Genomic DNA, 26,275 nt, shown 5'->3' on the forward strand with positions numbered 1-26,275 from the left:
CAGCAGCCTGCACACAACCCATAGAGCTACTGAGTCAATGCTGCAAGACAGTCATCTGCCCAGGTAGAAAGGACTCGCCCTCATGCAACAGGAGAACCTATGAAGGTGTCCCACAGCCTGTATATGTGGGCATCATGTATGGCATCGGCTGCCGTAGGCTAGAAGCGCAGCACTTCATCCCTGTTCAGTGTCACTGTGTGCCGGTCAGAGCACCACTGATGAGGTCTTGCTTGGGCTGGAGCTTCCCAAGTGGGTGGCAGAGCAGGAGGACACCACGGCTTAAAGATGACAATGCAGGAAGCACCCAGCAGTCTCCAGTGCTGCTGGGTGCCAAGACTTCACGGTCTGCAGATAAACTCATCGGACCAGCTGTGGCAGTGCTGGATGCCGTCCTGGCACAGCCTCCTGGGGATGCAGGAGCAGTACTCGTAGAGCACAGGGCTGCAGCTCCACCACTCCGACCCGCACGGGGGGCAGGCAGCCGCTGGGAGGGACGGAAAACAGGGAACAGGAATGCTTCTGCTGCAGTGATCCCTTCTCTCCTTTCTTACATTGGGTATCTACCCTTTTACCCCTGGCAGCTACTGCAAAGCCACTGGTAATGAGCCTGTACCTGCAAACCCACCAAAGAGGACACTTGCTTGATGCTCCTTGTGGGAGACAACCACAGAGCATGACATTGCTATGACCTTCCTAGCAAGTATGCCATGCTGGGAGGAACAAGTAGCCGTAATTTATTTATTTATTTGTTTAGCAAGCTACTCTAGAGAAAGATGCTGATATAGGCAGGTCTTGCCTGAGGTTCAAAACCAGAGGGGTGACTTAGGGACAAACCTGCTGCTCATTTTGGTGAGAGAAGGATCTAGATGGCTTTGAAGCTGCTGAGGCACATTCAGTCCCCCTGGCTCAGAGATGTCCCCATCTCCTGACCAACAAACAAAGGCCAGTTTGAATGATTGCCACTGCCTATGGCTACACATCCCAACAAAACTGCTCCGTACTCAGCAAACCACAGAGGAGGAACAACTTTTGGGGCTGGGAGCAAGCATGGAGCCTTTCCCTTCATGGTTGCCACCAGGCTTTGACACGGAGCCCTTGGCAGCTGATGGGAGGGAGCCCGTATGGTTCATACTCACATCCTATGCCAGCTATTTTGTGTTTTAGCAGTGGATGCCAGCCTCCCGGCATTTCCAGCAGCATCAGCGAGCACCACACCTGTACAACCTATTTCAATCCTTTTCATCAGCAAAGACCTTTTGCCCAACGGTAGCCCGAAGAGAGACTTACAGCTCCCCATCTCGTCAGAGCAGTCTCCGCAGTCATTCATCCCGTTACACCTCTGATCGGCATATACCCAGAACGTGGGGTTACTGCAGCGGAAAACCAGGTGTCCTGGAAGGCTGTGGGGCACGTCACCTGCAAGGTTGGACACACACGTGCTTAACTCCACCGGGCACAGGTGCACCAGCTAAAATGGGGATGGCGGCTACCAGAGGCTGCTGTCGTGGCGGGTGGGTTGGTCCAACGCTGCTGCAGATGGGGAAGCTGCGTTTGGAGAGGGAAAGGTATGCTCGTGGCTGAGCCAGAAGCAGAGCCTGGGTGCCCCGGGCTTCTGCTTTAGTGAGGCTTTTTCCAGGGTAACTGGACAATAAATCATCTGTGTAGGCATACAGCTTAACCAATGGAGGAAAACTGCATCATGGTTTAAAAAAACCCTAGGAAGATCAGAGGAGCTTGGAGTCTTTGATTTCTGGCACTCCCGCTGGGTTTTGGGCAATACCACCTCTCAGCATGTGCCCTACAAAGGATCTACCAGGCTCATCTGCTCACATACGCAGTCAGAAGCGCGGAGCAGGATGAGAGGGACAGCAGCTGCTCTGTTTCACAATAGGAAGACCAGTGCGGGGAGAACGGTCACAACAAAACCACTCACCACAGAGTTCCTCCTGCTCATCCTCTCTGTTCCTGCAGTTGCTGACTCTGTCACAGACCTGGCTGGCTGGGACGCAGGTCGCTCTGTCGTCACACAAGAAGCCTGTGCGGTTATTGGAGGCTGCACAGAAGCGATTCACTGGAGGGAAAGCCGGAAATACTTTATTATCCAATGTTTTCATGGTATGAAGAACAGATCAAGGGGAAAGAAAGGGGGATTTCTGAAATTTATTGTTGTTCTGGAAATAACCAGGGGCCAGGATTAATCTCTGGTAGGTTCATGGCAGTCATACAATCATAGAATCATTTAGGTTGGAAAAGACCTTTAAGATCATTGAGTCCAACCATTAACCCAGCACTGCCAAGTTACCACTAAACCATCTCCCTTAGCACCATATCTACCTGTCTTTTAAATACCTCCACGGATTGTGACTCCACCACTTCCCTGGGCAGCCAGTTCCAATGTTTGATAACCCTTTCAGTAAAGAAATTTTTCCTGATATCCAATCTAAACCTCCCCTGGAGCAACTTGAGGCCATTTCCTCTTGTCCTACCACTTGTTACTAGCGAGAAGAGACCAACCCCCACCTCGCTACAACCTCCTTTCAGGTAGCAATAAGGTCTCCCCTTCAGCCTACTTTTCTCCAGGCTAGCAACCCCTGTCCCCTCAGCTGCTCCTCATAAGATTTATTCTCCAGACCCCTCACCAGCTCCATTGCCCATCTCTGGACACGCTCCAACACCTCAGTGTCTTTCTTGTAGTGAGGGGCCCAACACTGGACACAGTATTCAAGGTGGGGCCTCACCAGTGCCGAGTACAGGGGATGATCACTGCCCCAGTCCTGCTGGCCACACTATTTCTGATACAGGCCAGGATGCCGTTGGCCTTCTTGGCCACCTGGGCACACTGCTGGCTCATGTTCAGCTTGCTGTCAACCAGCACCCCCAGGTCCATTTCCACCAGGCATCTTTCCAGCCACTCCTCCCCAGTCCTGTAGCGCTGCACGGGGTTGTTGTGACCCAAGTGCTGAAGATGATACCAGTAATCTGAAGCATGACTGTACCACCCAGAGTTACCACAGCCCCATGGAGCTGGACACCAGTGCCAAGGAAAGGCTGGTAGTCCCTTTCCTTCCTCCTGGTCTGCGCCAGGAAGCACCACGTCACACATGGTGATGGACATGAAGACTCTTCTCATGCAACGCCAGTTTCTGCCTCCCTTACCGAAAAAATAACGACCCTCAGGACACCAACCTGGCACACGTAGCAGGAGTCCCAGAGCCACTGCCAAGCCCACGGCGGCCATGAGGACAAGCAGTGCCATGGCAGAGATGCAGACGCGTCTCCAGGTGCAGCTGCGGGGATGGCAGCAGTCTGTCGGGAGGCAATAGTGAGAGGTGAGGGGCTGGGGAAGGGTGGGGGTGTTCGGAGGGGAACGGCACACAGCCACGAGGGTGATGTTTCAAGGGTTCTACATGCAGGACTGTCGGGGGGCTGCTGGGGTTTAGGGGTTGATAGTTGAGTTGGTGGCCGAATGATGATGTTAAAAACCTCCTTGTAGGGAATTTCGCTGTTTGCAATGTGGAAGAGCCCGTGATGCCGTTGTGGAGCGCTGGGACCTAATGGCACAAAGGACGCATTTCCATCAGAGCTCACTCAACACACTCAGATGCAGAAGGGTGGAAAAGGCCCAACTTCATGGGACAGAAATGCCCTTTTCACGGTGGGAGCAGCTGAAACACAAGTCTGGGAAATGTGCCCTCCCAGAGCCCACGGCAAAACTCCCCAAGAGGTAAAAATTTCACTTTATAGTGTTTTGGGCTTTCTGTCCCAAGCAGGACTTTAACACTCCCACAGAACGAGGTGGAATTATCAGCTCAAATTAGTGAGAGCTGGCTGAAGAGTAGCCCTTTCCCTCTACAAAGGCATCTCCAGGGTACAGAGGGCAGTGACTTTCCAGGGATTCCAACTTTCAGAAAGTCACGTATGTAAATCAAACCAAATCTGGAAGCTAAATGCCAAATCTGCAGTCATTGCAGCACGAGAGCCACGCACGCAAGAGCAACGCTGATCAGCTCAGCTCAGCTCTCTGCAGCACCAGCGCTTTGTCTCTAAACAAACAGCATATTTTCCTCTGTATTTCCAGACCAAAAGGAAAAAAAAAATTAATGTGATCATCTGAGAAACACGTAACCGGTCACTTAAGACAACCCTGCACATGTAATTGGATTTTCGCGCTTCTGAGCTTAAAGAGCTCCGGTTGAAAAGTTAGAACTTGTCGTAGCTGTGCTGCATATTTACTTAGCTGTTGTGTTGTACAAATGCAAGTGAAGGCACCGCCTTTGCTCAACGGCAAAGGGATCCCGGCAGCAGTAACCACCCCCTCCGTCACGCTTGAGGGGGAATCAAACGCTGAACATTCCAGCTTAAAAAAAAAGTGGTGAATTACAGCATGTCCGTGTCTACAAGACACCACCTTTGACCAGAAAGCACAACAGCTGCAAACAGACATGAGTATAAATTAACGGCAGTGATGAAATGCTGCAACCTGATCTACAGGTTTGCTACTGATTCTGTTTGATCTCACCTTCTTCTTAAAATGGCCACAATTTGTGAAGTTTGGCTATTAAAAACATATAGAAAGCCTTTAGCAAGTTCTTGATGAGCTTTGCTGTGACAGACAAGGATTATCTACCGTGCTGCTCTACCATAAGACTGCCAACTCCAGGCCAATGCAGAACAGCTTAAGTTTATTAACTTTATAGTCTGGATGTTTCACTACACAGAAAGGGAAAAAAAAATAAAAGCAGTCTCAACAGACCATAAATACTGGTTGTATTTTACATTACATAGATAGTTTCAATTGACTTATACTTTAATAATAAAAACGTTAAGCTCTGCATTTTATTTGTTACCTCTTTCTTCAGAGGAGGACTTTGCTGAATCAAAAGCAGCTACACCACCATTTCTCTAGAAGGAAAGGAATAAAAGGCCGTTTACAGAAGCAGCACACAGTAACCACGCAAGGTATGCCCTTCTAGTTCTTGCGCTGTCTTACCCAGGAATATATAATGTATTCCTTTATTTTTACATACAAGCAAAAATTGCCTCGGTGGAAACGTGGCCCAGATTTAATTCACAAAGCGATCAATCAGATCACCTTTTGAATCTCAGCTACCCGTTTGTAAAACAAACACTAACGCAAGCCCAGCACTTCATATCTATACTTGCCTCTTGTGTCAAATTAGATTAAGTAGAAACAACTCGAAATCTCACAGAAACCGGCGATAAAGAGGTCAGACAAACAACGCTATCGAGAACACGCGTACTTTAGGAAACAATCGCACGTAAGATTTTTCCAAAGAGAAGGACTGTACCTGGGGGTGAGTTTTGTTCATGCTTGCCAGAGCTACAGCCCTCACAGAAGCTCAAAGGACTGCCTGGAGTTTTCTGCATCTAACAGGAGTGATGTTACCAGGATACAACACCCAACAGAGGTAGGAGGGCAAGGAGCGTGCTGCTGCCCAGGCACGCGAGCAGGAGAGGATGGGGAAGGCAACGCCGAGCCCATGGCTCCAGCTCCGGTTGGAAGTGGCATTTCTGGTTTGCTTCTCCTTCCTCCTGGCTCCATCTTGATTTCACAACATTAGGAAAATCACAGAGGACACGGAGATTTGGGATGCAGAGAACCCCATTCAGAAGATGGACGCCCACCTCCAGCTGACGCCAAGTGCTGGTGCCAGTCAGGGAGAACCCCTCTTCATGATGAAATCTTGAGGGAAGAGTCTGATCGTCTTCACACAAGTCTCCTTTCTCCTCACCTCCTTCCCAAGACAATACTGTCACACTGACCTCATAGCAGCATCAGCCCAGACTCCTGCGAGATGATGAGATCTCATGGGAGCTGTGCAGGATACAACCATCTGGAACAGCTTCCCTGCTTGGGCAACGAGCACAGGCATAGCAAATCCTCCAGGGTCCTCTCTTTCACTTGTGTATTTGACTTTCCAGGCCCGCAGTAAGTCTTCGCAGCTCAGCCTGTAGCTAACATGAACTTACAAATAGATTGCAGCCTTCTAAACTGGCTGTAGCTCAGCACAGCACTCGCAGAGCGCAGTTTTGCAGCTTCAAGGTTAAGAAGTCATGAGTGGGCAGCTTTGCCACGGGGGCAGGGAGGAGAAAAAGCACTGGCATAAAGTCTTTGAGAAGCCCATGTTCTTCTTGCTTGCAGGAGGGTCTACAGCACTCGGGTGCCTCCAAATTGTTGCCACCTCACAGATCACGATTCGTCTCCAAGCACTAGCGAAACTAGCTTACCAGGCCTTCGGAGGAGAAGCTGGCAGCTATATTGCCTGTAAGTTGGCCCCGAGACAGTTGCTTCAAATTGAGTCAATGCACCAAATAATGCCTGACGTGGAAGAATAATTATGGTTACTTCTCTCTCCATCCCCACACATACACCTCACTCTCAGTTACATCAATGTTGAGTTAATATACGCTTCTTGACAACAGCATCTGCCAATCCTGCACTCGCCTGTTCACAGACCAGCCACATTTAAATACAGTCTCTAGGAGCTTCTCCTTTGGCATGGCAACACCCCTTTGTCCAAAGCCGGAGCTTCTCGCAGGAATACATCACTGGTAAACTTGGTGTTAGAAAGTTCTCCTGTTCTGAGGGGAATTTGGGGTGAAAACACCAAACCCCAAGTAGCGAAGAGCCCGCAAGTGTGGGCACCTGCTGCAACAGGGAAGAGTGACAGACTAAGGGGTAAAACCTGCGTATCTTAAATTTGGGATCTGTTTCTCTGTAAAGAGGAAGTTTAAGTTTAACTGGACTTGATGCAGAAGGACTATTTTGAGCCTTCAAAAAAGCTCATTAGGTGACTGTGAGTCTGCAAAGAGGCCCATGTCAGAGCCAGGTCAAGCGGGCCAGCTATCCGTACCCCACGAAACAATCCACGATGGAAATGTTTAAGGTGTGGAGTAAACCCGCTCTTAGAGGCAAATGTCCATAAGACCTGACATCTACCACCATCCGTTTCCTCTGCCAACATTACCAAAGCTCAGCCGTAGCCAACCAGGCAGTTGGGTTTTAGAACGGTTACTCCACATCAAAGGCCGCTAGTGCAGAAAAACGAGTTCATGAGAAAGAGGTAACAAACACCAGCAAGCCCTGCTGAAGTAAAATAAGAAAAAAAAACAACAACAAAAAAGATAAAATCTTTGCCAAAGATCAGAGAAGCTGAAGAGGGAACGCAGATTAAGATAACAATAGTCTCCTGTTGTACTGGATAATTCTAGCACCTAAAAAACCCGCCAACCCCCTCCCAAACGTACCATGGTTATTTCTGCCAGCGGTGAACTGCACACACTTGAGAGGGTTATCTCATTTGTGTCGAGGTGACTCCACTTAAAATCTGATACGAGTTCAGTTGAACACATGCCTAAAGAGAATAGAAAACGCTTTCCTCCTGCAGTTTCAATAATTTAAGGCCCTTCATTTAAACACTGGTCTTCGGCAGAGATCAAACCTAAGTTGCAGCTGCTGAAAATGAAGATGTCAGGAAGTCAAACAGTTAAAAAAAAAACAAAAAAAAACTAGTAAGACAAGCCATTTTGCAAAGTCAAATGCCAAAATGGCTTAAATACTCCATTTACATTAGAAATCTTGAGAAACAGTTCAATTACTGCAGCCTAGCTAGTATCTGATTTTACTGAGGGAAGATACTTTGACAAGAGCTTGCAAGTACAACAGTTACCAAATCCTTCAGACTCTGGCTCGCTCCGGAAACAGTAGTGCCAAGTGACAGATTGCCGCAGGCACAGCGTATCCTGTGACCTAACAGCACGTTACGGAATCGCTGGCTTCACCGCACAGATTACTTAGCTGGAATGTCATTAAACAGCGAACAAAAGACAAAACACGTAAAACTTCTGTTGAGTTTTCTCCCTTTGTTGTAGGCAGATACAGAGCCAAATGAAAGCAGAAGCTGTCTGTGTAGCTCAAACCTAGGAACGTAAGCAATAAAGTCAAAACGTTTTGGAAGAGAAAGTTTTGTGAAATCAAGTCATCAACATTACAGAGGCGGTACTGTACACATTTCAAACAGGCAAATAGCCAGGTTTTCGTGAAGCTCTAACACTCCCTCTGCAACCACATGTAACAGCAAAGGAAAACATTTTAACAGACTTAAAAACGTTTCCATGATAGTTACCCAGTTAGAAAAACTGGGACTGCTAAAGTCTCTTCTGGAAAGGCAATCCCGAACAACGTAGTGCTAAGACGACAGGCAATAATCACTGACGCAGAGCTCATATTTATAAAGTAATTTCTGAACAGCCGTTGCACACATTGCATTTGGTACCGCTCAAAGCGGAACACTGGCACCCTGCACCGAAACAGGGCTGTATACCAACGTTTGCGCTACATGAGCGGAAACGCACGTCTCGACTGAATCACTGCTGCAGACACAGGGATTTCCTGTCCCTGCTAGTGAACGGTGTTCCAAAAACATCACACCATCGATTTTCACCATAGTCACGCTCATTGAGACCTTTGCACTAATGCCACCTACACACAAAAGTACCTGTCAATGGCCACCGGCACCCAAATTTCTGGGCTACCACGTTGTCCCACAGAATAATTTAGCAGGAAGAGGTACCATTAATTTAAGACTTCACATTGCAATTTCTGCACTTTGCTACAAGCCTGCTTAAAACAAACCTCGCTTAATGCTCTTCAACTTCATTGACAGAAAAACTGCGTGGGCCATGTGATGCACATTCCTGCTTAACGGGCCCCGCAAGGCTCCCTCACCTGCAGTTACACAACCCTCAGCGTTAGACAAATTAGGAATGACTATTGACCCAGTTTTAACAGTGAGGGAGCACATCACTGTATCCTCCAGAATCCAAAACCCGAACAGGTGTTTTGGTTTTTTTTTTTTGTTTTTTTCTTAAATCTTCAAGGCAGTTTTGTATAATCAACAAAATACAACAAAGAGCTGGAGATCGTGCATTCTAGCCAGCTTTCAAACACTTACAGGTACCTTAAAAAAAATTACATACACCCCCCGCTTGCCAATGCTATGGGAACCAGCATATCGTAATCTCCTCAAAGAACCGCAAAAAAATATATTAGAAATATGAGTGACATTGGTAGTTGCTGTTGCGTTAGTGAATCACACAGCAAAATCGGGTCATATTGCCCACAAGAGGATGCCACAGACAGGCTTTCATACTGAATATGTTGTGGTCAATAATTAACCATAGCAAAAAACTTATATAGTCAACATTTTCTATACAGTCAATTTTATTTGTCTGTTCTCATTTCTCAGGAATCAACTTGTTTCTGTAAATGAAGTTACAAGACTAGAATAGTTAATCAAGAACAGAAAGTAGAATTTCCTCAGAAAACACAGGCGCTAACTTTACAAGCAATTTAAGACTTAAAGGCTGAAGTCTGACAAAATAATTGATTGTGTTATGTTCTGTGCGTGAAGGGATATGTCCATAAGTTTTAACAAAGTTTCCATCTTTCACAAACTGAGTTCTAGCCTAGAGTACCTCACAAATGCTTTCCATCTTGTATTTTGCCACACTGTAGAAAAAAATATATTTTTATTTTTGGAAACAGGGTTGTTTGTGCATGGACATTAACAAGTACAAAAATTCAGCAGATAATTTTATAATATTTTCTCTTAACTACAACAGAAAGTGCAACACTAAAAAGGCATCTGCTGCCTACTTAAAATTTCTTATACCTTTACAAAGCTAACTCTGAATGTACACATTACATCCTAGAACACACAAATAACTTTGAAAGTGTCATGGCAGAAGTATGGAAAGCACGCTTACAGCTTTTGTAAGCAAAAAGACATGTAGCAAACACCAGTGAAAAGTGATTATGTCTGGAAGCAAACATAAATTCAAGATGTCTGAATCTTCACTACTAGTTGAAAACGAAATCCCATGACATTGTTGATTCTGTAACTTTATTTGCATTTAAAGACTGGCTGCTAAGCTTCTTGTCTGAAGAACCACCACAAACAATCAGGAGTTGCTAGCTCTGTAAGAATTAGTCTATTGGATCCAATGGAGACTTATTTAAATGGCTGATTGAGCCAGATTGACTTTTGTAGGAAGAGGTCCTGCTTCTTCATGTTCCTCAGTCTTGCATCTGACCACAACAAGTGCAGAGGAGGGGTATCTGTTCAGTTTTTGTTCATTCATGTATTCCAAATCTCCATAGATGCTCAGCTTCTGAAATACATAAACAATTTACTTTAAGACAAAGACTCTCCATACTGCAAATAAAACACATTTCATTATGCAACTACATTCCTGGTTCTGATGGTTGCAGCCCTTCAACACAAGTGAACCCAGACTTTCTGTAACATCTGAAATTCATGGCTGGAACTAGATTTGAGTCCAAAAGAAACCTGTTAAATCTGCCAGAACAACAGCAGATACAGTACTTGTGTAACAGCTCCTTTAGTTTGCAAATACTGCAAGACTCACTTATTTCAGAAGTGGGGGGATCTCTCTGGGCACTAGAGGTGCTAGTTCAGCCAGTTCCTCTCTGATCAGGCTCTCTGTGCTCACCAAAAATATGCTGTCACTTCTGTTCTCACTACTGATCCTCCTGGATTAAACCCATACTGGGTTCCACCTACACTATCTAACTAACCCTCAGAACAGCTTTATACCCAAAGAAACTAGTAGCAGCCTCCATTTGTTAAGAGTAATCTGAAGATTGTCAAGAGGAGAGCACTACAAACCAAAAGACATCACATTTGGGTTGCCTGAGTAAGGCTCAGAGCACCTATCAGCCACAGGAATGAGCAAGAATTGTTCAGCTATAAAATGAACGTTTAAATAACAAAATTGGTTTGCTAACCTCATCTACAAAATTAATAAAGAAAAAAACACAAATGCCTCACTCTTTCTAGTTGAACCTCCCCCCAAACGTTTCTTAGTCTCTAGACAGCTGTAATATAGTGAACAGTAATATAATGAATAAATTCAAAATATTCTAAATTATAAAATAGTTACCTCAGATGGAACATATTGCTCTACAGCTGTAGCTACAGTTGCGCAACAAATCCAAAGCAGCACCAAGACTGACAGGACGAGGGTAGTGGTTAAAATCCAACTGGAATTTCTGAAATGAAAAGAATGTTACTAGATTTCATGTACTGAATACAAGACAATGGACCTTCTAAAACGTTTGGCTCAATTTTGACTGCATTTCTTGCCAATTCATTAGCCTCTAGCTCTTCCAGCTTCATAGCCCACTTCAGACTCCTGGGTACTCTAATGCCTATTTAGTATCTCACTTGAAAGACACAAAAGACTTTCTGGATTGTGTTTATTTGGCCCTAAGCATCCTCTCACTTACAATTTTGAAAACCGATTTTTCTGTTACACAGTTGGAATGCAATTCACTGGTCCTTCGTGTGTAAACTTTTAAGGAGAAAGTAATCAGAGTAAGGGAAAGAAGAACCAACATGCTGATCTTCAGCAAAGCTTCAATAAAGATATACTGGTCATTTTCAGCCTGGAAACGAGACACAACTGTGTCTTTCACATCAGACAGTCCCAAAACAAAATAAAAAACAAGTGCTTTGCCCTGAAACATATCCAGAGCTAAAGAACAGGCAAAAGACAGTATTGCTTAAACAGTTCACAGAACAGACTCAAAAAACAGTGTAGGAAATTATCAGTATCATGTTCAACTGAAACGGAAAAGAGAATCAAAGTTGGCAGAATAACCTGCAAATAACAAGGGGCCAGCACAGAAAAGCAGCAATCACAAACAGTCAGACAGGCAATTTTAACTGCTATGCATCCTGAACCCAACAGACTTGTAGTACTTTGAGATCTTACAACAGCGCCACCATACACACACAGGAAAGGCCACTATACTCCTTACTAGGTATGGACATTCTGGGATATACATACATGGAAAGACACTTGAAAAAGCTGTCATTTTCTCGCTCTTCAAAAAGTCCTCTGTATGTCTGTGAACTTCCTGGACGTAGGTCTGCTGAAATACAACAGCAGAAACAGCAGTCAGGAAGGCAATAAAAGGAAGAGAAGGCCCAAACGCCACACAGTTTGTTTATAGAGCGCATAAAAAGAAGCTTTTAAAATGGCCCTAATGTGCATGTTTCTATTTCCAGCAGAGCTTGGTTTCTACCACAGACTTTGCTAAGTGTGCATAGTGCAGTCTACATGGCAAACACAATTATATTTTAGCTTTCTAACAATTTGCTTTCATGTGCCACCTGCAACTCATGATAGGGAACATTTGCATTCGCTCTTCTAAAGCACAAAGAACAACTTACAGGCTGTTTTACTCAGCGACAAGGATCCTCTTGTATCTCCAGTTTCCTGATCAAGCTGTGGAACATACTGTACTTCTGGCTTTGACTAAAACAAAAAAAGGAGTTAGGAGATCCTGCTAGCAGGCTTCCACTGATCTTGATCATTGACATTTTCAGAACTAATACAGAAGTTAATCTTAAGACGTGCAGCGTTCATCCAAGTTTGATTTCCCCCCCCAACTGTCCTTAAGGCAGTGAAATACCAGCAAAACAAACATTTCTGATAGTGCTCCATAGTCCTTTCTGTGACTGGAAGGAGCAGAGTTAAACATTTAGCAGCCAGAACACTTAGTTGCCTTAATCTCAACAAAAAAGGCAAGCACCTGGAATATGACAATTTTGCCATCATCTGCTTGAAGGTAGAAAGTCCAAGAGGACGTTATGAAGCTCTGAGCAGAATCCATCATGTCACTCCAGAATGATCTCACCAGCGTCAGAGGAAAGAGAAGATGAATTCTCGGCATCAGGGACATTAACTGCAAGCACAACGTTAACTGGTTTTCCATTTGTTTTATGTGAAAAGGACAGAAGTCATGTTCCTGCTCACCCCTTGCCCCTTGTCTAGATTCCAGTCCTTACGAAGATTTATCTTCCATTTGAAGAAATTTAAAAAAGAGAAGACACGCTGAACAGAAAACAAGTAGGTGGTATTTGAAAAACATGTCATCTACTTACTTGCTCTTGCCTTAACTCAGCAAATGGCAATTGGTTCTGGCATCCGAGATGGCAAGCATATTGTTCATCAGATTGGGAGTATGCTTCAGTACAGGCTGCAAGGAAGAAGTTCCCCAAATGAGAAGATAAACTCTGCATTTTAGTTAAGAAAAAAATTTTCAGTATAAGTTGCATCAGAAACAAAGCAGCAGTTAAAAGATCGACAATCCCATTTGCAGGGAAAGATATGGCAATCACTCCAAAGACAGATGAGGTAGTTGAAATCTAAATGCAATCAGAGCAACCGATCAGCAATGTTACCCTGGACAAACTCAGGGATGCAAGTTTTCATTGATCAGCCCACTACCACTATAGTTTTTCCTCTATGTAACACGTAAAACATGATTTTTTACCTCAGAGAGCAGACTTGAAATCCTAAAAAGAATAGAAGGACCATCAGTCCATTAAATCCCTTAGAGGTGACAGCAGAAGTCATGGTATCACAGGAAAACCAAAGGAGCATTTTTCCACTAGTGTGAGGAGTACAGAAACTGCATTGAAAGTATTATGGAATTACTTTTTTAAATTAAAAATGAAGCCAACTTTTTGTTTTACAGAAAGCTGCTATTAATGGTTCACTAGAGACCATAAAGACCAAGAAATCTAAATTATTCAGAGACAATAATTTAGATTATTGTGCCCATGGAGATACTGGGCAGACAATACATGGGCATAGCTCTCCCCAAAACACTAAAGCTTAGGTGGACAATGTTGCACTGCTACCTGAACTAAAGACTCAAACCAAGTAGCAACACAGAGGACAGTAGCTCTCCCAGTTTTCCACAGGAACAAATGGACCATCATAAAGGCCAAGAACGGCATGGCATCAGCAGCTAAACATTTGAGTATGCAGCTCATAGCACCTGAACAGCAATTCTATGGTAAAACTGCCACCAGACTAGTGCTTGTAGGCAGAAAGAAGCACCAGTAGACAGAATTGAGCAGATCAGCCAAGACATATCTTGCCAAGCACAGAATACTTAGTCAGGGCACCAACTAGTGTAACAGATTACAGAACATAAGCCAGCAAAAGACAACAGCCTCAGGAAGGAGTTAAACCAGAAAGTAAGCAACTGTTCAATTACCTCTACATGTGGTCTATTGCTACATTACTCTTTTTTTATGGCACTCTTTCATGTGTGGTTTGACAACCAGACTGACATGCTGTATCACAGCTATACACAGTGTATGACAGACTAGAGCATTAGCCCGTTTCTAGAGTATTTAATGCAGTTTTGTATCACATTAGCATCTTTGCATGTCAGGCTTTCCACTTGCCTACCTTTCACCAGGTCTCAGAGCTAGCCACTAGCCCTCTTGTTTTTTATGAGCTACTGAGAGGATAAAAGCCTCCTTGGAGTGCCGGCTTGGTGCTTAATTGTATTGAAAATAAAGACGGAGAGCTCCTACCTTTCCTGCTTTGGGTGGCTACATCTCACCTAATCTCCAAATAAAACTGTGAATCAGCTGTCTCAGTATCATTGGATGAAAGTCCTATACAATTCCAAAACCAGTATAAATTCGCCTATGGTACAGATATTTCATCTTCACTGTGAAATTTCTGCTCTAACACAGATAATCTGAGAGAATAAGTCACAAGTTTTTAATGGCCTATTTCTAACACGATGCGTACCTCATTCCCAAGAGTTTAGCTGTAAGGATGTAGCCTAGACCACAAGTTACAAGGCAGACAGCATGTTAAGATCTGTGTTCTTACTCTCTCTGAACAATTCACTTTTATACACAAGTTTGTCAGGAATTGTAAATAGCACTGATTGTCGCATGGAATTATTAAAGAAAAGTGTTAATTTAACTGGATTTTTTCCCCAGCCATTTTGTGTCTTCTATGACAAACTGTTTATAGTAAAATGAGGTATTTCTAATTTATTTACAGAGACTGATGACACTTAAGACATTCAGAAAAATAGCAACTCTAAGAATCAGGTAAGGAGATACTCACAGAAAATTGACAACCTTTCCCTAAGACTGTATTATTGATCATTTTTAGTAATCATTCCACGATATCCTGTACACAAACTTTAAGAAGTTGTTAAAGAAAACCAGAAAGCAACTGAAGTAATCCCACCAATTTAACACCATCCTTTCTGACATTCCTGCTCTCCCCTCTGTTATGTCTCCACACTACAGGATGTTGAAGGAGTACTGAAGTCTTACCAGAGTCGCATTCCAGTTTGGTTCGATTCAAATCAATGCCATCGTCCACAAACTGACAAATGGAAAACAGTCTGCAGCCTCGCTGGCACGCATACAGTTCCTCTTCCTGGGAAGGCACAAGAAAAGGCTTGTATCCCTCCATTCAAGAATAAATTGTCAGAAAACAAACAATTTTTTTTTTTTTAAGTGCTATAAAAAGCCACCCACCAGAGCACCATCCTCCTTCCCTCCACTAGACCTAGAAGCCAGCTAAAGGTGACACCCTGGACCATCTGAAATAAAACCAAGCTACAGCTCTTTAACACTGTAGCATGAGTTACAACACAGTAACCCTATTGATTTATTTCAAACAGACCTCCTCATTCTGTGGTAGGGCAGACCTGAAACAGCAAATTCTATTCTGTAATTCCAGTCTTACAATTCACAAGCAAAGTTGCACTGCATTTTTTTAAAAAAGCGTTGCTTTTAAAAATAAGAGATATGGCTGTAAAAGATTTACTGACATTTAACCCTACAGAAAATAGATAGTCTTCCATCTCAGAACTTAAACAGTAGAACCCAACAGGAAAGGACAAAAAAAAAAAAAAAAAAGACTAAATTTGACAGTGTATTACAACATATCAACCAGACTCTAATCAAAACTACATCTGAATTGTCAAAAGAAGAGGTTATCTTCCAATGTACTGAAGCAGTTAACCAGGGTACTGGTAACTTGCCAAACCAGTTCCATGAACACATATTTTTATTTATTATATTGAACTGAAGCAGAAAACTGCTTGCTCTAAATTGGAGAGACACGGATTTGATGGACAGACCACTTGGTGGATAAGGAACTGGCTGGATGGTTGCACTCAAAGAGCTGTAGTCAATGGCTCAATGTCCAAGTGGAGACAGTGACAAGTGGCATTCCTCAGGAGCCGGTGTTGGGACCTGTGCTATTTAACATCTTTGTTGGTGACATGGACAGTGGGACGGAGTGCACCCTCAGCAATTTGCCGATGACACCAAGCTGTGTGGAGTAGTCGACACGCTGGAGGGAAGGGATGCCATCCAGAGGGACCTGGACAGGCTTGAGAGGTGGGCCCATGCCAACCTCATGATGTTCAACAAGGCCAAGTGCAAGGTCCTACATCTGGGTTGGGGCAATCCCAAGCACAAATACAGACTGGGTGGAGAGCAGTCCTGAGGAGAAGGACTTGGGGGTGTTGGTTGATGAGAAGCTCAACATGACCCAGCAATGTGCGTTCGCAGCCCAGAAAGGCAACAGCATCCTGGGCTGCATCCAAAGATGCATGCCCAGCAAGGCGAGGGAGGTGATTCTGCCCCTCTACTCCACTCTGGTGAGACCCCACCTGGAGTACTGCATCCAGCTCTGGAGCCCCCAACATAAGAAGGACATGGACCTGCCGTATCAGGTCCAGAGGAGGGTCACGAAGATTATCAGTGGGCTGGAGCGGAGCATCTCTGCTGTGAGGACAGGCTGAGAGAGTTGGGGTTGTTCAGCCTGGAGAAGAGAAGGCTCCGGGGAGACTTTACAGCAGCCTTCCAGTACCTAAAGGGGGCCTACAGGAGAGCTGGGGAGGGAGTCCTTATCAAGGAGTGGAGTGACAGGATGAGTGGTAATGATTTTAAATAGAAGGAGAATAGATTTAGATTAGATATTATTACTGTCAGAGTGGTCAGACACTGGAACAGGCTGCTCAGAGAAGCTGTGGATGCCCCATACCTGGAGGTGTTCAAGGCCAGATTGGATGGGGCTTTGAGTAACCTGGTCTAGTGGGAGGTGTTGGACTAGATGGGGGTTGGACTAGATGATCTCCAGAGGTCCCTTCCAACCCTGACTATTCTGTGATTCTGTGTCCCTCCCCATGGCAGGGGATTGGAACCATATGATCTTTAAGGTCCCTTCCAACCCAAACCATTCTATGATTCTATGATTCCTTGCTGCAACTATTAAAATTACGCAAATACAGAAAAATCTACACCTGGTATTTCTTCTGTTCACAATACCAAAGGGATGGATGTGCACTTTCCACATACAGTGCTCTCCACACGATGCAGAACTAAAGACAACCTCTATTATGTGAGCTCTCCTACTTATTATCACACCCTGTTCTGAATCAGATCCATCAAAACCACTAAGCACATAACCACTCAAATGACTGCAGCCAGTTGCTATACAGCTGGAAAATGGACTCTGAATTAACTTAACAAAAACCAAACTTACCACACCTTCTCTATAACCTATTGTAAATGAACTGGGCATTGTTTGCCTCTGAGAGCACAAGTTTACATGCTTTAAAGGCACAAAAGTAGAAAACTGTGAATGTAAATTAAAACTCAACTCTAACAACACTGAACGTAGCTAAGACAGTCACGCTGTTGCAGAAAACACGTTTGCAATTTGATATCCAGACAGAATTAGCTTTAGCAGACAGATTTCTGTGGCAGTTTTTCACGGAAGTCTCAATGAAGCTTGTCTTTCCACTGACAACTAAAACAATTTCCTTTATTTGAACTGGTAGTTTTGTGACAAACGGAACAAAGACGAAATGTAAAGAAAGAGATGGGTGTATTATTTGACAGCTCCAACACCACACAACAAAGAATTCAAAAGTACAGTAAAAATCACAGAACTATCAGCTTTCCCTGAAATTGAAAGAGTCCTTTAATAGAAACAAGAGCAGTGTGCCAAAACAGCATGGAAATATATTAGCGTAATGTTTAGTCCAAATTTCTCAGGTTTAGTTATTTCTTCTTGCTACTATCACACAAAGGCACCAAAACATGCCATAAGTAGAGATGTATGTTTACTTGTATTCCACTCAACTCTCTGTTACTTCCTGCTACCGGAATACTAGTATCAGCTAGAGTCACAAAATCCAATCTAAGTTTTGCAGGAAACAGACAAAGCCCTATTACCTAATCTTGTCACCCCATCCATTTGTCCACTGCCCTCGTGTGAAATCTCAAAGACGGGGTAAGAGCTCCCATCATTTAGAGTTCAACCTGCTACATAGCTGCAGCTGATAATGAAGTAAATAGCCAACAAAAAATCAGGAAAGATGAGATTTTTGATAACAGATTTTCCAAATTCAAACAAGTAGTTAAAGGTTTAAAAAGCATTGAACCAACAGCATGGTCTCGCTTATGAAATTAGATTCACATTAGATACTATTTCAATATTTAATCATGACATGAAAGAAATTCCATGCAAGTGAATCATAACACAGGTTGAAGGTTCTGACAAGGCACTCATTTATCATCATTTATGCTTCATCATTCAATATCCAAGTGTCACACTAGCGCCCTGACTCGGGATCTTTGGCCTGTCATGGGCACAGCACTGTTTTAGTCCCCCAAAATATGGGGTAGCCTAAGTAAAACACAGCTGCCTCTTTAGGAACAGGAGGAAAAAAAGAGCAAACCCCCCCAAGCCACCACAAAGCTATACTCTGAGTGCAGCGTTTCTTTGGCAAGCTGCAGCCTAACCATCTATTTTCAAAATGAAGCATCTATCTTTAGAGAAGCCACTGCATTCCCTGCTTTGAGGGGAGGAAAATCTAAGCCAGATGTGAAACGCCACAGGACAGCAGCAGGCTGCTGACCGCACGGCGAGCATCAGCTTCCTTCACGTTTATGTTCGCTTAAAGACACGTCCAGCACCGCTTGAGAAAACATGCACGGGGATATGCCTCGACAAGGGCTCCTGTCCGAGAAAATCCCGGCGGCGTCCTGTCACTCTAGAGCACAAGAAGGGGCTGAGGAGAGAAGTGAGGCAAGCGACAGGCCAGAGGACGGGAAGGCCGGGGCCGCGCCGCCCGCCAGCCCCTCCGCACGGCTCCCGGGTGGAGGGGGGGGGGTAGAAGGACCGAAACCGGCGAGGTGCCCGCCCCGCCGCCGCCTCGGGGAGCCGTGAGGCAGGGCCCGCCCGTACCTTGGGGTAGGTGTGCAGGGAGTAGGTCAGCTGGCAGGCGCGGTGACACGACGCCGTGTTACCCAGCACGGAGTCAAAGGCCTCGGACGAGGCGGCGGGCAAAGGCCCGGCCGCCCGAGCGCTGATAGTACTGCTGCTGCTGCTGCTGCTGCTGCTGCTGCTGCTGCTGCCGCCGCCCGCCAGGAGCGCCAGGGCGAGAGGCAGGCAGAGGAGGCCGCCCCGCCGCGCCGCCATCTTCCTCCTCCCGTAGGCCCCCGCTGACAGGAGCGAGCGCCGGCGCACTCTCGCGAGATTAAGACCCTCTCTTCCTCCTCCTCCGCGCGGTGCCTGCCGGGAGGTGTAGTCCGTTCCGCGAGGCAGCCCCAGCCACCCCGCAGGGCGTCACTTCCGGTGGGAACTACACGGCAAAAAGGGCGGGGCAGCTGCTTCCGGGAGGGAGGGCGGGCAGTGGGGCGGGAGGATGGACCGGTTCGTGGTGCGCAGGGCCCGCTGCCCGGAGAGCCCCCGCCGGGCCGCGCCGGCCCCCCGCGCCTACCGGCAGGCCACCCTCGAGTCCCTCAAGGCAGGTCACCGGCGCTGGGAGGGGGAGGAAGGGGTAGCACGGCTCGCCCCGGCCTCCCGGGCCTGGGGGGGGGGGGAGCGATCTGCACCCCGCGGCACCGGCTGCTGCTGCCGGGACTGCTGCCTTCGAGGGCACGGGGTGAGGCCTTCCCCCGGTCTTGCACTGGGGCAGGTCCGCGCCGTTCCCCAGGGGCTATGTGCGAGGTTGGTGGGAGCACCCCGGGAGGAGCCAGGCTGGCCCTGAGGCGCCTCGGACAGAAGAAGGGGTGTCAGGCCTTCGGCAGACCGCCATTCTGCCTCTGCATGGAGCCGAGCAGCGTGGGGTGACAGCGGGAGGAACGTCGTGTAAATTCATCCCAAACTGACGTACTTTATGATCAGGGAAGATGGGGAAGGTATTAATCCCAGCACGCCTTGCCAGCACTTGCTCTGTGCCCACCTAGGGATTCACCTGTGGTTCCAGTTCTTCACTGAAATCTTTGCAGTGTCGAGGTGGCATCCTCACAGAACAGGGAAGAGAAGTTAGAAAGGTGCAGAGAGCTCTACTGCATTGAAAGGGGTTTCCTAAACCGAGACGGTTTATAACTTGGCTCCTTCCTGCCCGTTTGGACTGGTGTAGGGTCAGGCTGGGCACACAATTCAAGCACAGCCAGGTGACAGCACCAGCTTCAATATTGCCAGCTGGCTCATTTCTCTTCCCGGCAAGGAGACCCCTTCAGTCAGTCGCGTGGTGGTCCTATGAGAGACTTGTGTAAGACCTGAACCCCTCTTTGCCACCTGTTTGTGGAAACACAACAGGAAAACATTTGCTGCACCAAAGTGCTTAATAATGTAAGGTAGAAAGCAAAAGACAGGTGTATAGAGCACCCCAGCTGTCTGACCACTGCTGACTCTTTGTAAGATGCCTCACATCTGAAAGATGAAACTTGCACTGTTTGTAACCCATTCCGTCAAGATCTGTGGCAAAAGCTGGGTGAAAAACACTGCAAATATCCAGTGTACTTGAGTTTGTGTTCATGTTCCTTAATGCTTTGTTTCTCTCCCTGCAGGCATTATTTTAAATTTAAAGCCAATCTGAGCAGGATTCAGATTCTGCCAGACTGCTAAAGATAATTAGCTGCCTCCTTCTTAATCCCTTTTTCTAGAAAGAGACATCTATACAATGGACTCATTAAATTCAAAACACTTCTCTTCTAGCAGACGTTTGCTGTTACGTGCCCAAAGTTTGGCAGACCAAGGTGAAGGATCTCGCTTTGCTTTCTCATTACTTCAGTCTTGATTAGCAGTAGGCTGCTAATCTCAAGCAAGTACCCATCATTCCAGGCCATCATGTATTCTGAGCTCTGCTTCATACCATAATCAATAATTCATGTGTTGATAACATCCCCATTAGCCAAGATGAAGCCAGTGTCCTTATTTATAATAAGAATATTCTGCTTTCCTAATGGCTTTTCTATTTTCCAGAGGGTTGTGGTTGTGGAAGACATAAAACGATGGAAATCTATGCTTGAGCTTCCTGGGCAACCGAAAGAGAATCTGATTGAAGCTTTGGAGGAGCTGAAGAAGAAAATACCTTCCAAGGAAGTGTTAATTTCAACAAAAATAGGTACATCTTACCTGAACTGGACTGTGAATATTAGACTGTCTTGTGTCTGCTTGGCTTGTCAGTACAAAAGAGACTAGCTTGCAAGCTTTTTAAGAAACGAGTGTAGCTGCCAGTAAAAAATTGTTGATATCCAGCCTGCAGTTTTCAGAGCTTGTACTGAAAAAGTCAGCCATCCTCTAATTCCTCCCAGATTGCTTGCTTATTGCCAAATACTGCATCAGCCCTTCTGTGGTCAAACTTTTGAAGAGCTCTTCTTGGGCACCTGGGTGTTTTGTTCCTTCTCCTGCTGTCTGTCAGGGGCATGGCAGAGTGCTCTCTTGCCATCTGAGGCGCGGCTCATCTATTTGACCTGGCTGAATGCTCTGAACGTGTGAGAAATTCTCCTCAGATTGTCCCAGAACTGCTTACTGTGTCCTCATGCTGAGAAATCCCCAGCAGACGGGCAGCTCCGTGCCAATGATACATCCCGATGGCTGGCTCTTTTCCATAGGACCTAGGGGAGGGATAATGTGAGACCACATGGTCCCTGCCTTTCCTGTCTATGAAGAGGATCCTGGCATGAGAGACAGCGGTGCTGGCCTTTGTTTGTCATTGGAGCAGCTGGATCTCCATCCAAAGAGCCTCCCTTGTCTTAGAAAAGGAGATGCAAGTTCCTCCTTTCCCCTTACTTCTGAGTTTTCATTTTATTTGCTATGTTCAGCTTATTCAGGCTTTTCCCATGATTTTTTTCCCGGAGCCTGCTTTGACATGGCTGTGCTGGAAGAGCCACCGAAGCCTAACAGTGACATCTCCTGGCCAACAACGCTAGTGGTCACAGACAAATATCCCGCTGGAAGAAGGTCCCTTTTGTCTCCTCTCAGAGGAAAGCCTCTTTTGCACTGGCAGGCCTCGTGGATTGGAAAGATTCTGCTTGGAGTGGTGTTTGTGTGTTAAAATGCTATAGCCGTCACCAGCAACATCTGTTTCCTTAAAGGGGTTTTCAGTTTAAAATCAATATTCTTTGTAGGCTAATCTTGCAAGCTTTCACCAGATCTAGTATCTGTGTAGAAAATTAATGTAGCCCTGTATTACCTGTCGCTCTATACCTTGGTGAATTGGGAAGGTAATTTTCATATGTATTGGTCAATTCCTTGCTAGTCACTCAGGCAAAAAATCACTGCAGAAGTCAAGAAGTGAGAACTTTGGGCTTAATTCCTAGTAATTATATATTTGTATTTGTATCAATGCTCTGGTTGTTTTGGTGACACTTCCTGAATTTAAAATGTCTGTGGCTGCTTTAGCACCGATGCGATTTGACTGGTGTCCATTCTAGTTTGTTCGCCTACCAAACCTGAAGGAACCGTTACTGTTTTCCAGGTCACACAGTGAATAAGATGCGGAAACATTCAGATCACGATGTGGCCAGCCTCGCCAAAGATATTTACACTGAGTGGCGAACTTTCATCAAAGACCATTCAAACAAGCCCTCAATAGAGGTCAGGAGCGATCCCAAGACCGAGGCTTTCAGAAAGAATGCGCGGAAGCTGCTTTGTGAAGCCCTGGATCTAGAGGTAGCGTTCAGATCCATTTGTCTTTGGCTCAAAGAATTACTTCTTGTAGGAACAAGTTAAACAAACCTTTATCAGCCATAGCTACTGTAAAGCTGCTCCTGCCTGCAAAGTGGGGACAAGACCAGATGATCTGTTCCTATTTTCAGTGATTTACTGTGCGTCCCTATTTATAAGTAGCTTTGTTTTCAAGGTTGTTAACCAAGTAACCGCGCTAACTGTAAGTGAGGTGTATTTGCTCTCATTTACATAACCAGCCAACAGAATAGTTGCGTGTCTACTGCAGTTGGGCTATACAACAGAAGGAGGAAGTTATTAGAACATAAAGTTTTTCCTACTGCTTAACAGCTGTGAAAGCAACACTAGGACCTTTTGGTTGTTTCATATTTAAGTAATTAAACATTTGTAAATTTAAATCTATTGCAAAAACAGAGAGGCAAGGTTGACAGTATATAAAGTGGTGATAAATACCAGATCCCTCAGGTATCTTTAAGTAAATGAACAGGGTTTTGCTGTAAGGCTTAATGACTAGTTTGCTTGGTCTATGAAATGCCATAATAATTATCCTTTTTAATTTATTCATTAATTATCCTTTAAATGGCAAGTCAAGCGATAAGCACTCAAGAGTTTCAAAGCTATGTGTTTGCTAGCTATGAGAACAACCTCTCCAACTTCCAGTCCATCTGGACTGAGGCAGCACAAAAGGATAGTTTGCTGTGGGAACGCCTCAGAAAGGTGGGAGCTCACCTTTGCCAGGCCACTGGGTCAGGCTTAGTTCTTGGAAAGCACATCTATGCGTGGTGATAAGACTTTACTAAAAGTCTGAACCTATGGGACATAAAGGCTACAGTACCACCCTAAAACAAGTCGTATTGAGTAAAACAGAATTGCCTCTGACCAGGACTTGCCTGAAAGCACGGCAAGGAAAAATACACTTCTACCTTGCAGCTACCGCCGTATGTGCAAGTGGAGCTTACAGCAGCAGGTAAACAGCATATATTGGCAGAGGAGCCACAGAGGTCTGGCAAATGGGGAGCAGGGACACCTGAGAGGCTGACAAAAAGCAGAAGGGAAGGTGGGGCTGAGTGGATCCAAGGGGCTTCTAATGCTGTCCAACAGAGGGGCAATTTAGCAATGAGTAGCAAAAACAGAGTGGGCAAAGGACTTGGACGAATACTGCTTGGCATACTGGAATCTCCCATATGCAAAGCATGGGAGATTCCCCATCACAAAAGACAGAAGTGAAATTAAAACCATTTCTTGATGGGTGGGGGATTTTTTTTTTTTTCTAAGCTGGGCTAAATTACAGGTTTTGGCATATATTGAAGGAATAACTACATAATTAACGTTTAGCAAATCCCTTTTTGCATTCTTAATTACACCTCCTTCTACACACAGAGAGCCCACATTTCCCTTTATAGCACCAGGCAGAGTTGCCAAGTGTTTGGCATGTCTTAGAGTTGCTGTTGGAATCAAGTTTAAAATAGTATCCAAGGTACCTTATATCAGCAAGATCAAAAGTGAGCTTTATGGAGACAGTACAATATCGCTTATAATTGCAATTGAGCTTGATACCCAAAGCTAGTTGCAGATTAGTTTCCTGTTGTGATGGCAAAGTACTACCACCCAGCTGGAGATGTGGATATCTTCCCTGCTACTGACCACATTGCCTGGTTCCTTAATTGCTGGGGTGGAATTAAATTGCTCTTCCTGTTACACTTGTGATGGGAAGTAGATTTCCTTGAATCTAAGCTGATTAATGAAGAAACACTGAGAAGCACCAAACTCCCAATTTCAATCAGTTGGTCTCCTTATTAAATGTAAAGATCTAATTTTATACTTTGCTGTTTTCAGATTGATCACCCACTGGCTGAAAATATTGAGCGAGAAGCTTTTCATCTCTCTTCCCGTCTCATTAGCGCACCATATCGCAGAATGGTGCGAGCTCTTGTCTTCTCATTAAAGCACAAACCTGAAATCCGAGCAGAAGTGAAGACTGGCACGCTCACTGTCCGCGCATTTGTACAGAGCCACAAAAAGTGAGGTGTCATGCTTGATCCTGAGTGAGAACTTCATGTGCCTACATCTCTGTGGAACTGTGAGCCCTTTCTGTCGTGAGGGGAGTGCAGAAGTGCTGACAGTGTGACTCACTTGGCACCACTCTATGAACAAGGCTGCTGGAGACAAGAACTACTAATGATGAAAATGGTGCTGTAAATCTGACTTGGTAGAAATCCATGTGGGCTTGTTGCAAGAACAGTTTCTTCTAGTCTGCTTTATATTTTCCTGCTACAAAACCATCCTTGCTGACTCACCTGCTTCTCACTTCTGCCTATTTGTCATACCTCAGTTTAGCTCCATCCCTGATGTGGATCTTCAGGTGTAATCAGCTGAATAACATAAAGGAGCACCTCTGTGCTGTTCTGGTAGGAAATACTGGGAATTCATTGGTCTGTGGGAGGAGATTCCTAGTGGATAACTGCAAAGTCTAGTTAACCCTAAATCAGCCACATCTGCTGCAGCTGGGCCCTGCCTGTGGCAAGAGCTAGCTGTTTTGCTGAGCCAGGTGATTTCTATCTCACCTGAGCCAGGTGATTTTCTTTGCTGCCTTTCAGAGCTGGATGCAAAATGGGTTTCAATAGCTTGCTAGCCACCAGTCCGTAGGCTCAGTCATCATGCAATTGTGGGTGTATTCTAAAGTCCTGGGGTGAAAATGCAAACGCCCTGGAGTATAGGTGCTATCTAATGCCTCTGCTGTTTAATGAACAGCTCACTCAGACTTCCATACCTCACTCATGATTTAAATGCGGTGCTTGTTCTTACTGTAATGTGAAAAAAAAACCCCATGAAATGAATTTTCTAAATAAAACTATGTTTTAAGCAAAATGCTCCTTTTAAAGGCTTTTTTCCTCCAAAAGGAACATAGTTCTGAACGATTGTGGGAACAAATTTAGGCAACAAACTATTGCTTGAATTCCTTCTAGTTATTAAAGACTGGAAATCTTGCCTGTCATATTTGCTCTGATTTCTTTAGTGCCACAAGTCATCTTGTTCTCCATAAACTACTATTAAAGCTGTGACAGGCACAGTGTTTCTCTACTGGTAGGTAACAAAGTGCTCTCTGTTCTGTGTGTTTGTGTACATACACAAGGGACTGGTCACAACCCTTTTTTTGAGTTATCAGGGTAGACAGAACCAGATACAGGGATGAGGGAAACCTGTCTATTCACGGTCATGGGAATTGAAGTCTTGATATACCATAAGGAAGTGTCTTTTGATCAATTGTGGTCAGCACTTATTTCAGAACAGTCACTTGAGGACAAATAATGCAGTGGGAAAACTACAAATTAGTCTTCATTCAAATCTTCACATGACTGACTGTCATTATGTGGATCTGCTAAATACTTTTTTTCTT

At 45.1% G+C, this 26,275-nt stretch overlaps 3 protein-coding genes across 3 annotated transcripts; 1 reads left to right on the forward strand and 2 right to left on the reverse strand.

Annotated features, from left to right (window-relative positions):
• Positions 1 to 338: 338 nt before the first annotated feature.
• LDLRAD1 (low density lipoprotein receptor class A domain containing 1) lies at positions 339 to 5,330 on the reverse strand (the record flags this gene model as incomplete). Its single annotated transcript, XM_082483947.1, has 6 exons — positions 339 to 484; positions 1,288 to 1,416; positions 1,934 to 2,071; positions 3,187 to 3,306; positions 4,848 to 4,902; positions 5,310 to 5,330. The coding sequence occupies 6 exons, from the start codon at positions 5,328 to 5,330 to the stop codon at positions 339 to 341; spliced, it is 609 nt and encodes a 202-aa protein (XP_082340073.1).
• A 3,896-nt stretch (positions 5,331 to 9,226) lies between these two features.
• Positions 9,227 to 19,380, reverse strand: TMEM59 (transmembrane protein 59; the record flags this gene model as incomplete). Its single annotated transcript, XM_082484184.1, has 8 exons — positions 9,227 to 10,194; positions 10,987 to 11,095; positions 11,896 to 11,980; positions 12,282 to 12,366; positions 12,644 to 12,796; positions 12,996 to 13,090; positions 15,210 to 15,315; positions 19,147 to 19,380. The coding sequence occupies 8 exons, from the start codon at positions 19,378 to 19,380 to the stop codon at positions 10,039 to 10,041; spliced, it is 1,023 nt and encodes a 340-aa protein (XP_082340310.1). The 3' UTR covers positions 9,227 to 10,038.
• Positions 19,381 to 19,606: 226 nt separating this feature from the next.
• Positions 19,607 to 25,958, forward strand: TCEANC2 (transcription elongation factor A N-terminal and central domain containing 2; the record flags this gene model as incomplete). The annotated part of the gene is made up of 4 exons (XM_082484067.1): positions 19,607 to 19,712; positions 21,101 to 21,313; positions 22,670 to 22,863; positions 24,715 to 25,958. 4 exons carry the CDS (start codon positions 19,607 to 19,609, stop codon positions 24,901 to 24,903), a joined length of 702 nt encoding a protein of 233 aa, XP_082340193.1. The 3' UTR covers positions 24,904 to 25,958.
• Between the last annotated feature and the right edge of the window lie 317 nt (positions 25,959 to 26,275).

Source organism: Vanellus vanellus, assembly GCF_965231255.1.
Source record: "Vanellus vanellus genome assembly, chromosome: 5".
Lineage (NCBI taxonomy): Eukaryota > Metazoa > Chordata > Aves > Charadriiformes > Charadriidae > Vanellus > Vanellus vanellus.